At 43.2% G+C, this 16624-nt stretch overlaps 1 protein-coding gene across 1 annotated transcript in view; it reads right to left on the bottom strand.

The window, feature by feature from the left end:
• Positions 1-16624, bottom strand: part of spire2 (spire-type actin nucleation factor 2) — a 93972-nt gene that overhangs the window by 34800 nt on the left and 42548 nt on the right. Inside the window, exons 4-5 of the mRNA XM_078210239.1 lie at positions 7120-7203; positions 1966-2130 (exon numbers count right to left, since the gene is read on the bottom strand). Coding sequence (XP_078066365.1) covers positions 1966-2130; positions 7120-7203 — 249 coding nt within the window. The remainder of the gene's footprint in view (positions 1-1965; positions 2131-7119; positions 7204-16624) is intronic.

Here is a 16624-nt window from a genome sequence, read left to right as displayed (position 1 = left end):
GGGATCGGTGCATGGATCCTTGCTGTATCTAATCTACATTATTTACCTGGATAACATAATCAATTGCAAGCTGTCAAATTTCATTATACGAAAATAGGGATGGCAACTGAGATTAAACATTTGCAGAAGAAGTTGCATTGGTCAAGGAATTTACATCCGAAAGATAAAATGTATGAAAACTAGCGTAGAAGTATATAAAAGTGCTTCATATACATTCAAGTTGTTTGAAATGTGGTGTCTGCTGTGCAGTTATGTCTGTATGCTTTGTCTGTGTAGCACGCAAGAAGCAATACTTTTCACTGTGTACAAATACATGTGACAATAATAAATCGAATCAAATCAAATCAAAGCTGATTATGATAGCCCTCTCTGTACACAGCAGGTTAGACAAGCAGCAACAAGAGTAATGAGTATGAATTCCCATTTTTGCTAGTGTCAGCTGAGGACACGGACGCTGAAAGCTGGCCAGGACACAAAAATAGCTCAATGTTCGTCTTCATAATGGAGCAGGCAGACTGAGCCTTGGTCTGACCTCGCTATTAAAGGACCACATCTCTAATAATGTGGATCTTTCCCTTGACAACACACTGGAATATTGGCCTAGATTGAAGCTTGAAACCATGACCTTCCGACGCAGAGACATGTCTTAGTGGGTCAGGCAGACAGAGTGGAATAGGAACAAGAGGAAGAATTACTTTGGAACTTTAATCAGATTCACTCAACACCTTCAGCATCCAGATAACACAAAAACCCACATTTTTAAAATACAAACATAATGTGGCATGCCTTGCTAGAATAATAGGGTATGAATTTAAAGCAGTTACTATAAAGCATTACAAAGCACTGGTTGGAATGGTGTTGCATTCAGGACCTCATGCTATTGGAAAAACAGGAATGATCCAAAGTAAAAAGTAAGGAGGGTGGTGAACCGTGAGGAAAGATGAGAACTGAAATCAACTGAGAACTCAGGAATTTGTGAATAAGCAATTCAGATGAGCCCTCGAGTTACGTGAGCTACGAGGTGAGACTAAAAAGCATAGGACTGTAAGAAGACTCCAGGAGTTGTTATTTAAGGGAACAGAGAATTTGAACCCTGATGCTGTGCCACAAACCAAAGAATCAGGGCACAGGTTCAAGCTTCGAGAAGGGAAGATTCACAACCAATTCAGGTTGAACTACTTTGTGCAGAGAATAGCAAACGTTTACAATGGACGACTCAAGGCTGCAGCAAGGTAGCCAGTGTAAATCACTTAGGAGAGAAGTATTCGAAAGGGTTATTCAGAGGGCCAGCTGAAAGGACTGTAGAACCTCTGTGGCCTTGTACATTCCAGTGAAACTCAAATATATTGAAAATATTAAACGTTATGTTGTGCATGAGATAAACCTGCAATACATCAATGTTTTTACTCAAATAATTTTAACTGTTCTGTCAAGTGGGTTGGTAAAGTCAAAAACGGTTTTCAGACCTTCAAAATGCAGCTGGACATATCATAGAATCCCTACAGTGCAGAAGGAGGCCATTCGGCCCATCGAACCTGCACCGACAACAATCCCACCCAGACTCTACCCCTCACGCATTTACCGTTCTAAACCCCCTGACACTAAGGGGCAATTTAGCGTGGCCAATCAACCTAACCCGCACATCTTTGGACTGTGGGAGGAAACCGGAGCATCCGGAGGAAACCCACAGAGACACGGGGAGAACGTGCAAACTCCACACAGACAGTGACCGAAGCCGGGAATCGAACGCGGGTCCCTGGCACTGTGAGGCAGCAGTGCTAACCACTGTGCTACCGTGCCGTTCCATGACATGATAACAGGAGAGTCTGGACGTTAGACCGACGAGCTTCAGTGTGCTGGATAATCTGCACCCTCCTATGATTTGTTGCTTCCCAGCATGCAAATAGTCATTTGACAGGACAAAACATGATTAAATCTAGAAAGGAATAAAAACAAGATACTTACCATGACTTTGCGCAGCTTATATTTGCGTGCTTTAATGTCCTGCATTAACATCTCGAATGGAGTAAGGTGGTACTCTGTTGGTAGGGGATTGTACTGCTTCTCCTGAACTTTTTTTAGTTTTACACCATGGCGGAGGTCTCGCATTAGCTGCACCCACAGACGAGCCTGCAAGCACAAAGGAAACTATTCACAAACAGATTGCAACTCTGGAATACGCTGAATCAATAGCAACACTAACATTACAACTGGGGGTGAATAGAATCTATTGAGTGGGCACCAAAAGAACACATGAAGAGGACATGATTAGAGCAAATACCTCTGCCACGCCATGTTAACTTTATTACAGTTACACTGCTCTTCCTTGAGGTGCTGTAACTACAAAGCTGAAAAAAAGAAATATGTTTATTAAGAGTTTCCATCTCACAGAGCAGACTCTAGGCCAATCCATATCCAAAAATCTGCTCTGAAAACTCTGCTCATGTTCTGACAGCTGTGACAAATTGCACCACCGCAGCTAAGCCAATCACAAGTTCTAATGCAGTCAACAACATTCTAAATCACACAACCTACAACATTCTAATAAAAGTCAATTTGTCCCTTCTCTTGTTGTTAACAGATTCTTTACAGAATTCCAGGGTGTGAATCAGCATCTTCGCCAAACATGAACTTACTTGGGGTGAAGCTTCTTTGAAATTTGTCCATTAGTTATTCTGAGATTTATTGTTCACCAATGGAGATGAACTAACTAACAAACAGCGATGGAAACAATATCTCCATCCACTTTCAGTGCCAGAGATGGTCAGCATGAAGAACTTTCTTAAAAAAATTATTTACGTGATGTGAGCATCGCTGCCAAGCCAGAATTTGTTGCCCTTCTGTAATTGCCCTTGGTGACAATGTAATGGGAAAAGTCCATGTTGAATTCATCTTCTATCCCTGGGGTTATGGGGAGAGGGCCTGGGTGGGATTGTGGTCAGTGCAGACTCGATGGGCCAAATGGCCTCCTTCTGCACTGTAGGATTCTATGATTCTTGTGGCTGGCACACCAGTAGGATGTGTTCAGAGTACCCTACATAACCTAGTCTAATTTAATAAGAATTACAACATTTTCAAATAATCTTGAACATGTGAACTGTTAACAGCTGTAGGGATGAGCGAGTTGGCTCAGATTTAAATATCGATTATACCTTTCTTTTTTCTTAAAAGCAACAGGTTTGGCTTAAGTTGTTTCTTCAGATGACATTTCTCCAAATGCAAATATAAAGTCTAAGCTAGTCACAGACATACCCCCGGATGGAATCTCATTAATCCAGACGTATGCTACTGACAGCAGGCCACACCTGGCGTACTGCTCTTCTTACCTAAGGAAGTGTATACTTGCTTTAGTGGGGCAGAACAAAGATTCACTAAGTTGAAACGAGGAGAGATGGAATAGAATCATAGAATCCTGCAGTGCAGAAGGAGGCCATTCGGCCCATTGAGTCTGCACTGACCACAATCCCACCCAGGCCCTATCCCCATAACCCCATGCATTTACCCTAGATAGTCCCCCTGACATTAAAGAGAAATTTAGCATGGCCAATCCACCTAATCTGCACACCTATGGACTGTGGGAGGAAACCAGAGCACCCGGAGGAAACCCACGCCGACACAGGAAGAACAGGATATATTCTCCAGAGTTTAGATATCATTGAACTGTATGCAGTTTTGAAGAGTAACTGACAGATGGTGAGAATGTGTCCCTTGGTTGGAGAGACTAGAATTAGACGCCACGGTCTCAGGATAAGGGACCAGCCGTTTAGGGCTGAGATGAGGAGAAACTTATTCGCTCAGCAGGTTAAAAATCTTTGAAATTTTCTACCTCATGGAGTTGTGTAGGCTCAGTCTCTGGGACATATTCAAGACTGGGATTGACAGGTTTTTGGAAATTAAGGGAATAAAGGGATGTTGGACGATGACATCGAGTTAGATAAGTCATGATCTTACTGAATGTTGAAGCGGATGCAAAAGGCCACTTGGTCTGCTCCTATTTTGTATGTTCTTATAGTAAGGAATAAAATACATGTCTCTCAGCCATGAGTTCTCAGTTGTATTAAATCTGACAGATTGTCTTTTATTTATTCGTGGGATGTGAATGCCACAGGCAAGGCCAGCATTTGTTGCCCATTTCTAAATACGCATGGGAGGGTGGTGATGAATTGACTGCATTATTGAACCAGTCCACATGGTGTAGTTATGCCCACGCTGCTGTCGGGACGGAGTTCCAGGTTTTTGACTCAGTGACAGTGAAGAAATAGTGATACAACTCCAAGTTGTGTGGCTTGAAGGGGAACTTGGAGGCAATGGCATCTCCATGTGTCTGCTGGCTTTGTCCATCTAGGTGGTAGAATTTGCAGTTTGGAAGCTGCTGTAGAAGGAGGTTTGGTGTACCTTGTCGAGGGTACACACTGCTGCCACTGTGCGCCAGTGATGGAAGGAGCACCTATCAAATGGGCTGCTTTATCCTGTTCAGCTTCTTGAGCTTTGTTGGAATTGCACTCATCCAGGCAAATGGAGAATATTTCATCACATTCCTGACTTGAGCCTTGTAGATGGTGGATAGGCTTTGGGGCATCAGGACGTGAGTTATTTACCACAGATTTCCAAGCCTTTGAGTTGTTCTTGTAGTTACAGTATTTATATGGCTGATCTAATCCAGTTTCTGGTCAATAATAACCCCCAGGATGTTGATGGTGTGGGATTCATTAATGCTAATTCCATTGAATGTCAAGAGGAAATGGTTAGATTCACTTTTGCTGAATGTGGTCATTGCCTGGCACTTGCGTGGTGTGAGTGGTACTTGCCACTTATGAGTTGAGTATAGGAATTGGAACATCATGTTGCAGCTGTATAAGACTTTGGTTAGGCCGTATTTGAAGTAGTGTGTACAATTCTGGTCGCCGCATTACCGGAAGGATGTTGATGCATTGGAAAGGGTGCAGAAGAGATTTACAAGGATGTTGCCTGGTTTGGAGGATACGGACTATGAAAAAGGTTAACAAACTTGGATTGTTTTCATTGTAGCGTTGGAGGATGAGCAGGGACCTGATAGAGGTTTTCATGATTTTTACAGGCTTGGGTAGAGTGGATAGTCAGAGTCTTTTTCCCAGGGTCGAAGGGTCAATTACTTGGGGGAATAGGTTGAAAGTGAAAGGGGGAAAGATAAAGGGGATGCAAGGGGCAGGCTTTTCCACACAGAGGCTGATGAATGCCTGGAACACGCTGCTGGAGGAGGTGGTGGAAGCAGATTCTATAGCAACGTTCAAGAGGTATCTGGATAGATACATGAATAGGCAGGGAATAAAGGGATATGGGCTACGTAGAGGCAAGAAAATATTAGATTAGAGAGACATTTGTGTCGGCACAGACTTGATGGGTCGAAGGGCCTGTTCCTGTGCTGTTCTGTTCTTTATCAGCTCAAGTCTGAATTGTCCAAGTCTTGATGTGTCCGGACCAGGTGTGCTTCAGTATCTGAGATGGGAATGGTACCCATTTCCCTGGTAGTATCATGATTTCCATTTACTTCAATTTTGGGAATGGGGGTGGTGATGGGGTGGATGATTTTTATTTTGACAGGGGAGAAATCTAAACAATTTAATGCAGTGCTGGTTTGATACAATGCTGGACTTCGCTCTCAATGGACAGTGGCATTGGCTGGGACATAAAATCAGCACTCCATCCACTCCACCTGATCCAATCAGTTTCTCGATAGTGGGTGTCAAAGTTACAAAAACAATTAAAAATCAAGTTGCTTCACCAATTTAAATTCACGCATTTCTAAACAATATTTTCAATCACAAAACAGTAATGAAGTCACAGAGATGTATTGACAGGGTTTTGTACATGTGGTGCATTATGTTAGGGGGTCTTGTGGCACTGTGGTTAGTGTTCCTATCTCTGAGCCAAACACTTTGGGTTCCTGTCCTACCCCAGGACTTGATGGCCAAGGAAGGTGCGTTCATAACGCGGGCAGACAAGTCGAGTGTCAATCCTTCCAGCACGCTGACTGCTGGTGGCAAGAGTGCGAGAGAATCCTGGCCAGCCACTCTTGATGTGGAGCGGAGCCCATTAAGCTATAAGCCCCTAGCAACAGACTAGTGATCTGTTCCGTGTACTACTAGCTATGGAGATGGACAGAAAGTCTGCTTTAGTGCACGACTAGGTGCAGGAAAGTGCAAGGAGGGTGGCACGGTGGCACAGTGGTTAGCATTGCTGCCTCACAGTGCCAGGGACCCGGGTTCAATTCTGGCCTCGGGTGACTGTCTGCATGGGTTTCCTCCGGGTGCTCCGGTTTCCTCCCACAGTCCAAAGCTGTGCAGGTTAAGTTGATTGGCCATGCTAAATTGCCCCTTAGTGTCGGGAGATTAGGAGGATAAATATATGGGATAATGGGGATGGGACCTGGGTGGGATTGTTGTCGGTGCAGGCTCGATGGGCCAAATGGCCTCCTTCTGCACTGTGGTTTCTATGATTCTATAATTGGAATTGGAGTGCATTGTGTCGGGGAAATCCTTAGATAGTTTCAACTCTTAATAGTATAAAGTGTTCAGTGCAGAATTCTATTTAAATACAATTGTAACTTTGGAGTTTATTCACAATTGCAGTAATGTTTGTGCACTCGATTTGTTTTTGCACTTGCTCAAGGAGATCAAGTTTCGGAAATTTGGATATCATGGAGTTAACTTTCAGAAACATAATAGAGTCCATGCACTATTCCATTTTCATTTCCCTATCAATAAGATTTTTGTATCTGCCTAATAAAACACTTCTCCCCTTGCACTGCTTTTCCAACAGATTTTATGACCAAAGGTGGTACATGCTATTGAAGGATGGCAAAATTCCAGGCGGCAGTCTGGTGAGTTACAACATTGTGACTCCAATGTAGATCTGTCCGATTTTGCCAAGGATGAGGAGAACGTTTAGCAACATAGAACTATTATATCCAATACAAACTTTCAGAAATCTTTTGATTCCTACGTAATAGGAAATTTTTGCAAAGTAAAATGCACCAAGTGCATCGTACTCAGACAAAATCAGATGAAAATCAGTGTCTGGAAATTCTTTTATGAACACACATATTATCAAATCAATCAATCATGAACATACACTCCTCACCCAGTCTGTATGATTCAGGTTGTCCAATTCTACGAGTGGAATCTGCTGTGCTTGTGGTTCGCCAACTTGCATCTTCTTCAGCATCTGGAACACAATAGGAATTAAAAGACTGTGTTATAATAGAAGGGTGATATTCGGAATAACACTGAAGCACCATGCATTAGATATTGGACTATTGGTGAACATATAGGATTGAACATACACTTGCATTGTAAAGGAAATGAAAATGCAATGAATACTCAATACTAGTCAGTACATTGCCCCAGTCCTCCAAGGCATCTCCACTTTGCGGTTCAACTTTGTTTCACCGTGGGACAGCGTGAATTAATACCAATTCCCCCACTTGTCCAAACTGCTGTTATATTAACCAATCAACCCCAATTTTGAAAGGAAATATCCCTATTACCAAGGTAGCTCAACATCACATTGATTAGAGATTGAAAAGCTATGGTTACAACCTTCATTACAGCCAAGAGGAGCATCTCAAGTCCAGGAAGGATTAATGTTAAGCCAATCTGGAGTCTTCAGATATTTCATTTCCCTCATTTTAAAATGTAGAGAGATGGGTGTGGGAAGTAGTATAAAGAATCCAGAAAGTGAAACTTTGGTCCCCAAAATCACTGGTGCCACTAAAACTGATTGTAAAGCTGTTCCTGTATAATTTACTTCCAAAGTTTAAAGGATTATAGGTTCTACTTCTGCGATTTTTAAGGCAGCACTGTGGCACAGTGGTTAGCACTGCTGCCTCACAACGCCAGGGACCCGGGTTCAATTCCGGCCTCGGGTCAGTGTCTGTGCGGAGTTTGCACATTCTCCCTGTGTTGGTGTGGGTTTCCCCCGGGCGCTCCGGTTTCCTCCCACAGTCCAAAGACGTGCAGGTTAGGTTGATTTAGGCCATGTTAAATTGATCCTAGTGTTAGGGGAATTAGCAGGGCAATATTACATATGCAGGTAAGAGCTGTTCATTGGAAGAAATAGTTTAGAAGGGTTTTTTGCTCTGTACACGACTGTCTGAAAGTTTAAAAGTAAACATTTAATTGCAAGTGTTTTCTTGAAGACTTAAAAATTAATACATTTTTGAATTCATTTATGGAATGTGGGTGTCACTGGCTAGATCAGCATTTATTGCTCATCCCAAATTGCCCTTGAGAGGGTGGTGGTGAGCTAACTTCTTGAACAGCTGCAGTCCATATGGTGTAGGTACACCCACAGTGCTGTTAGAGAGGGAGTTCCTCGATTTTGACCCAGGAACAATTATATATTTCCAAGTCAGGATGGTGATTGACTTGGAGGGGAATTTAAAGTTTATTTATTAGTCACAAGTAGGCTTACATTAACACTGCAATGAAGTTACTGTGAAAATCTCCTAGTCGCCACACTCACTTGTTCGGATACACTGAGGGAGAATTTAGCATGGCCAATTCACCTAACCTGCACATCTTTGGACTGGGGGAGGAAAGTGGAGCACCCGGAGGAAACCCACACAGACACAGGGAGAACGTGCAAACTCTGCACAGACAATGACCCAAGCCAGGAATCCTGGGACCCTGGCATGGTGAGGCAGCAGTGCTAACCACCGTGCCGCCCCAGGTGATGGTGTTCTCATGTTTCCTTCTGGATGGTGGGTTTGGAAGGTGCTGCCTAAGGAGCGTTTGTGAATTCCTGCAGTGCGTCTGGTAGATGGTACACACTGCGGCCATTGTCCATCGGTGGTGGAGGGAGTGAATGTATGTGGAGGGGTGCCAATCAAGCAGGCTGCTTTGTCTAAGTATTAAGAGATTTAAATTATTAAAACACATTTTGGCACACATTTTATTTGCCATTTTATTTTCTCTAGTTAATAATGTCAGTGTTGGGCTAATAATTCATGACAACATTTTGAAGAGCTGGAAATTTTTTGGCATTTGGTTTTAGCTTCCCTCAGTTTTCAACTATTTTAATGCTTACTGTACCGATAGATACACAACACTTCCAAATTCAATTTTAATGACAAGAAATTAACATCCCCCCCCAAGACCCAACATGATCACATACTATGGCCAGATTTCTCCAGCTGTTCAAGTCCCGCCATCACTGCCAACGAGAACGGCAAATTTGGCACTCAGTAAAATCCCCGTTCACTGCAGCGGGACTGGAGAATCTCAGCTGCAGGCGAGGTCAGAGAATAAGGCCCCTTAACTCTTGAAAGTGATTCTTCAATAATGTTTTGGGTTCACGTTTAACATTCAATTTTCAGTGATGACCATGAGCAGATCCTCATTTCATTTTTTATATTTATCTTGCAGTTTTGTTCTTTGCAACAGGAATCAGAAGAAACATTGTTTGCTTTGGTCTTGTTCAAAAGAACCCACACAAGGGTTGTCCTAACATTAGACTGATAGTTGCTTTTTCACACAAAGCCTATCTGTCCACTAGAACCATAGAATCCCTACAGTGCAGAAGGAGGCCATTCAGCCCATCGAGTCTGCCCCAACAGCAATCCCACCCAGGTCTGCCTCAACAGCAATCCCACCCAGGTCCTATCCCTGTAACCCCACATATTTACCCTGCTAATCTCTCTAACCTATGCATTCTGGGCCACTAAAGGACAATTTAGCGTAGCCAATCAACCTAACCTGCACATCTTTGGACTGTAGGAGGAAACCGGAGCACCCATGCAGACACATGTGCAAACTCCACATAGACAGTGACCCAAGCCAGGAATCGAACCCAGGGCTCTGGAGCTGTGAGGCAGTAGTGCTAACCACTGTGCCACCAGGAGTGGCACTAGGAGCACCCTTTCGCCATATGGTCCCCACCCAAAACTCAGTGGATGAATCCAAATAATTTCTAAATGAGATACATGTTTCAAATTGTGGGCTTGGGTGTGTACAAATGTGACATGTAGAGAAAACAACTTCATCACCATTCTGACCTTTAAGATCAAGATAATTATCACAAATGTGCTGACTCTTTGCAATACATTGCAATTGTTAGATGAAGGAAAGACAGGTGTATTCGCGTTTGCTTTCTACCATTCTGGTTGTCTGGTGAGATAGTGATAGCAAAGCTGTTTCTACTAATTTGACATTAATATTCTGCAGCTAACGGGCAGTTCATTGGCAATCCTAAAGTCTTGTTTCCCGAATCCAAGTTCATCTGATCTGAAGATAATGCTTGTGCTGATATAAAAGTTGGCAGATGTTTGAGAATCATTACAAAATTAATAAATAACTAAAGAAAAAACATCTCAGGCATCATTGAGTGACTCTATGTCCTGTTGAATGGTCAGCAGGATAGGCAGTGTTTGACAGCAATGTAAGTGAACTTGTAGGTCAAAATACATTGTCACCTCTTAATGAGTATTTCAAACTGAAACTGAGTGGTTCAAGGTGATGTGATGGAAACAGTCAGGCAGTTCATGGGAGTCATTTGAATTCTACAATTTAATTACAATTTTATCATCCTAAATCTGGAATTACTATCTTTCTGTTGGCGCTCATGTGGATCTTGACTTTTGATGTGTTCCATGCAGCAATCTGCAAAGACGTTGGTGCAAAAAAGAACAAGGCGATCCTTGCTGGATTATTGCAAAACCATCTGCTTATAACACATTTTGATTTTCTGATTGTGTGTCATGTGATTTTCCTGCTCTATTAAATATTTTATTACCCGCATTGCACAGTAAATAGAACATTTGATTGCAATGGAATTGCTCTGCCAGAAAACAGTTAACAGTCTTTATCATGGAACAATTAATCGGAGAGAAGACTTAAGATGGGCAAAACGCCGTAAATAACTCTCAACCATAAAAATCATAGGATCTTAAGTGCTGTGGCTGATGAACAGTTTATTGGCAATCCTAAAAGTAAGAAAATGATGTAAATCTTGGTCCAAGTCCAATGCCTGCTGTACTTTGTAAAACGCATCAGATTATTTTTCTGTTTTAATGGCTTTGTGTCTCTCTGCAACATCGGGTTAGAAAGTCAGCAACCAGGCATCATGGCAGGATGTTAGAAAACCCTTCTGTTCATTCTCACTTGATGACTAGACACAGGACTGAGCCTTTTATTCAGCAGGTCTGACAGCATCCATGGAGAGAGAATAGAGCCAGCGGTTCAAGTCTTGATGACCCTTCATCAGAGACTTTTATTCATAAACCTGAAATTCATTCCAGTAAACTCTTTTGGGGTTAGTACATTTTTATGGATCTTGCATTATTACAGATTCATGTGAAACTCTCACCCTGTCCAAATATTTTTTTCAGTGACTCCCAAAGAGAGTCTTCTCAATGGGTGAACTTGATGACAAGTGTTTTTAATGTGCGGTTCACTTACATCATTGTTAAATACCGGTCACATTGTTTTTCTGAATCGAGTAGATGATATCTAACAGAGGCGGACTAAAATAAGAGGATATTTTCCTGACGTAGTTTCACTGCATTTTTTTTAAAGGGGCTTAAACGGAAAGATGGGGTTGAATTTCAGGGCAGGAACTAGTGTACCTGATCTACTTCACAAGGCCACTGGCTGTCATTGAGGACAGGTATGTTTTCAAGTACCCAAGCTGCCTCAAACTATTGTTTGGAGCTTTTTAGAACCATAGGATCCCCACAGTGCAGAAAGAGACCATTCTGCCCATCGAGACTGCACCGACTCTCCGAACGAGTATCCCACCCAAGTCCTCCCCTCCGCGCTATCCCCGTAACCCCTGCAAATTTACCATGGCTAATCAGCCATCTTTGGACTGTGGGAGGAAACCTACGCAGATACGGGGAGAACGTGCAAGCTCCATACAGACAGTCACCCGAGGTCGGATTCGAACCCAGGTCCCTAGCACTGTGAGGTAGGGAATATTGTGCTGCTAAAGCCAGTTGTAGGATTGCAATGCAGAATTAAGGTGCAAATGGATGGAGATTTGGCCATTCAATCGCTGTCTAGTTTCACCAGGTCTCAAGGAGGGTTTCCAGGGAAATCGCTCTAGAAATACCCAGTGGAGTGAGGGTTAATAGCCCTTTCATGCAACACTGAAAAGCACCAATGTAAGGGAAATAGGTTAAAAAGATGGGCGATTACTTTCTCAGGGGTCAAGCAGACTTCTACAGGAACATACAATGAATGGACCCAGCTTACAATTCACTCATTTATTATCATTTGATAGAAAGCCAACTCTCTGTCTTGGAGGTTTCTCACAGCGTCAGTGTCCGGCTGAGATTCGGACTTAAATTCTGAAAACAGCAACTTCTGCAATACAGGTGGGCACAAATGTCTGAAAGTGTGCACCAGCAGTGGCCACCCCAACCTGAGCCAAGCCACATTTCTAAGGTGAGCCCTCTGTGGCCGCTGATATGACTTTGTTTAGAGAAGAGAATCAACACCACCCACCCATCCCCTAGAACAATTACCCGGATAGAATGAAATTTTGGGTCTTTAAAAAGACCCACATCAATTCTCAACTGATGTATGTTCTGCTGAACCAGTTCAAGGATGTAGTGGGGGAAATTCCCTTGGGTAGAAATGTCCTTGAAGGTACTTCCTTGACATATTTCAGCTTATATAGCACCTGCGCCACAGTTCCCGAACCCACAGCTATCTGGAATTTAAACATCCAGGAATCTGACCCTTGACCACAAGTGTAAATGTGACTTTCACAATCTCCAGCTCAATAATTTCTGTATTTAAAAACTTTTACCTCTTCTCTTATTCCATATTTAAGGTGCAGAAAGGGAGAAATAGCTGCATAGTAATTTGTACTATCAGTGCAAATCCTTTATATAATGCATGGACCATCTGGCTGCAATTTTACTCATGCTGTGAATGTGCATGGAAAGAATCGAAGGGTGTTTCCACAAAGCCACTTGCTAACACTGAGGCTGGTGTCCCTTCTCCAATTGTTGGATGTCTCTATTGTGCCTGACAGATCAGAAATCAACTGCTAGTTAGAGGACTGACCAACAGACATATCACTTTACTGTTCTGCAGTTCATTTAGGTGGCAGAGTTTATTTATATTTCAACAGCAGGAGGTGGAGAAACAGCAGTCTTCTCAATATCACAGGCTGCTGCAAGCTAAGGTAAAGTCGCCCAAGTCCCAGATGACCATGGGCTGTGGTGATTTAATCCGAGGGTCACCACACCTCAGGCGAGGGGCAAGGTTGAGAAGGCCTTCGTGAATCATAGGCTGGATAATGTCTGGAGGGAAATCCACAGAATCGAGACTGAGAACCTAGCGGGACTGGAATGTCAGACCAATTGTGTGCAACTGACATTTCTAAATTAATATAGGTGGGTTTCTTATTTAAGATTAATGATCTTGTGAATTTAAACTGTATGTAAGCCGACTTGTGACACATAAATAACTTTAAACTTTTTAGATTTTTATTAATGGGCAGGGCCTTAGCTCAACAGTGCCAATCGTTCATTATACACACACTTGCCCACAGACTCTCTTGGATTTTGCATATGGGCAGAACGGTGGCACAACGGTGGCACTGCTGCCTCACAGCGCCAGGGTCTTGGGTTCGATTCCCGGCTTGGGTCACTGTCTGTGCAGAGTCTGCACATTCTCACTGTGTCAGTGTGGGTTTCCTCCGGGTGCTCCGATTTCCTCCCACAGTCTGAAAGATGTGCTGGTTAGGTGCATTGACCCGAACAGGTGCCGGAGTGTGGCAACTAGGGGAATTTCACAGTAACTTCATTGCAGTGTTAATGTAAGCCTTACTTGTGACTAATAAATAAACTTTAAAACTTTAACATTGAAACATATTGCCATTTTGAAATTAAACAGCAGAATGCCATTGATAGAGAACAAGAACCTGTGTGAACAAAGCAAGCAACCGTATAACGCCATAGCCACTCAGATCACAGAGTCACTAATGAACATAGAGGGCGGGATTTTCCAGCCACGCTTGCCCCAAGTTGGAAAATCCCACCCGAGGTCCACGGACCTCTGCATGGTCCGTCCCCGCCCACTACGATTCCTGTGGCGAGTGGGTCGGAAAAATCTAAACCCCAAGAAATGTCAGTTTGATTTTACATTGCGTTAAATATTCTGAGACAGAAAGCAGAGACAGAAAGCAGAGGGAAAGAACAGTGGGATTAAGAAAGAGAGAAAAGAGACAGAAAACAAAACTGAGGAAAAACATTACAGATTTTTAACTTCTTTAAATCTCCAACAATAATTGAAAACGGAAGGGAGAGAAAAGTTGGGAAAGTTAATTTTCAGCATCAGAAAGGTTGTTTGGCAGTAATTAAGCCTCAAGATCCATAGAATCACTACAGCGCAGAAAGAGACCATTCAGCCCATTAAGTCTGCACCGATTCTCTGAAAGAGCATCCCACTCAGGCCCTCCCTATCCCCGTAACCCTGCGCATTTACACATCTTTGGGCACTAAGGGGCAATCCAACATGGTCATTCCACCCGACCTGCACATCTTTGGAAATACCATAAAAAGGGTCCTCACTTCTTCGAATGAATTTAGTCCTTCCCGAAGAAGTGCGGAGATTTCACACCATTTAATGTATTTGAACAGTGAGTCACTTGGTGAGATGGAATTATCACCCATCTTTAGGAGGAGCTGGGCCACCTGGATAGCAACTCATAAATTTCCACATTTAACATTGTGCGTCCAATTACCGGAAGTTGCTTTGTGATTACTTCCTCAGTAACATTCAGCACTATTGGCATCACTATTATTTCTACAGTAAATTCCAAGCCATTCTTTCTGCTACTTTGGACCTTCCACTAAACCAGGTTATTTTTCTGGGATATTCCCCCTCAACTTGGTACAAACAATGGCTGGGACTTTCCAGTCCCACCAGCAATGAGCAGCCTCGCAGGCGGGGCAGGAAAACGGCCAAAAGTCAATCAACTGGAAAAATCCCAGCCAATGTTGCCAATTACAGTACTAGATGCGGAAAAATACTCAATCAGGAGCTGCAAGAACAATCCATTCGTAGAAAACTTTCCTATCTTTATTCAAAACAAGCCTGAAAAGTCTAGTCCCCCATTCAGTCCCAAATTTGGAGGGGGCTCCTAGCGTGAGTGTCAGTTCAGACTTTAGGACAACGCTACTTCCCATGTCACAGGCCAACACCACAATGTGGGTGGAGGGGTGTGAGCGGAGTTGGTGTTGGGGTGGGAGTGTAGATAAAGAGCAAGAGAGTTAGGAAATGTGATTGAAACTTAAAACAACCTTTAGTGGTTCACCAACCCCCACCTTAGTGCCCGGGTTTCTGAGGAAGCTTTTGAGCGTGGAAGGAGGAATGGTAAAGTTTAGGAAGAGTATTTGTAGGCGTAGGTGTGTGGTGATTCAAAGCTCTGATACAGCTAGTGAAGTGGAGGGAAGAGTGTGGAACACAGTAGGTTCACAGGAACATAGGGGGTAAACTTGAGCAATGCAAATGGCATACGGTGTGTGGCACAGTCATGAAGGAATTTATAAACAGGAGAGAGAAATTCAAAATCATCTCTTAGGGGATGAGGGATAAATGGAGATTGGTGAGGACAGGTGTGCTGGGTAACCTTGATTTGCCTAAAGAAAGACTTGTGTCTTCCAGCACCTTTCCCAAGCACCATATGTCAATCAAGTGTCATCACTGTTGTGATGAAAGAAATGCAACAACCAATTTGCACCCAGCAAACTCCCACAAACAGCAATGTGATAATGACCAGATAATCTGTTCATTTTTTGATGTTGATGGAGGGGGAAATAGTGTCAGGATGCCAAAGATAACTCTGCAGTCCTCCTTCAAAATATTACCATGGGATCTTTTACATCCATCTGAACAGGCTGTCTGGGCATTGATTTAACTTCTCATCTGAAAGACTGCACCTCTACAATATCCCTAGTGGACTTCCGTGTGAGCCTCGATCTTTGTGTTCAAGCCCTGGAGTGGGACTCGATTGCAGAACCTTGTGACTCAAACGCAAGAGAGTGCTGCCAACTGAGCCATAGCTGACGCCCAGGATGCAGGTTCTCACCGTTTGGGTGTGGTTGGGTTTGTGCAGGGTGGAACTTGGGCAGGTACCCAGTATCATTTTTGCCTTCAAGGAATGTCTTGTGATTAATGCCAAACCTTGTGATCTCAGAGAAATATGTAAACAAACATTTCTGAAATTTGATTCAAGCCGTGCTCAAAACATTTCACGAATCCAAATATCTTTGGATTGTTAACCTAGTCAAAACATTCTGGTTTTATCTGGTTCAACTAGTGGTAAGACAAATAGAAATCATAGAATAGAAATCATAGAAACCCTACAGTGCAGAAGGAGGCCATTCGGCCCATCGAGTCTGCACCGACCACAATCCCACCCAGGCCCTACCCCCACATATTTTACCCGCTAATCCCTCTAACCTACGCATCCCAGGACTCTAAGGGGCAATTTTTTTAACCTGGCCAATCAACCTAACCCGCACATCTTTGGACTGTGGGAGGAAACCGGAGCACCCGGAGGAAACCCACGCAGACACGAGGAGAATGTGCAAACTCCACACAGACAGTGACCCGAGCCGGGAATCGAACCC

The sequence above is a fragment of the Mustelus asterias genome, chromosome 4, assembly GCF_964213995.1.
Source record: "Mustelus asterias chromosome 4, sMusAst1.hap1.1, whole genome shotgun sequence".
Taxonomy (NCBI): domain Eukaryota; kingdom Metazoa; phylum Chordata; class Chondrichthyes; order Carcharhiniformes; family Triakidae; genus Mustelus; species Mustelus asterias.
The sequence above is the reverse complement of the archived record's forward strand: the minus strand, read 5'-3'. Positions and strand labels throughout refer to the sequence as shown.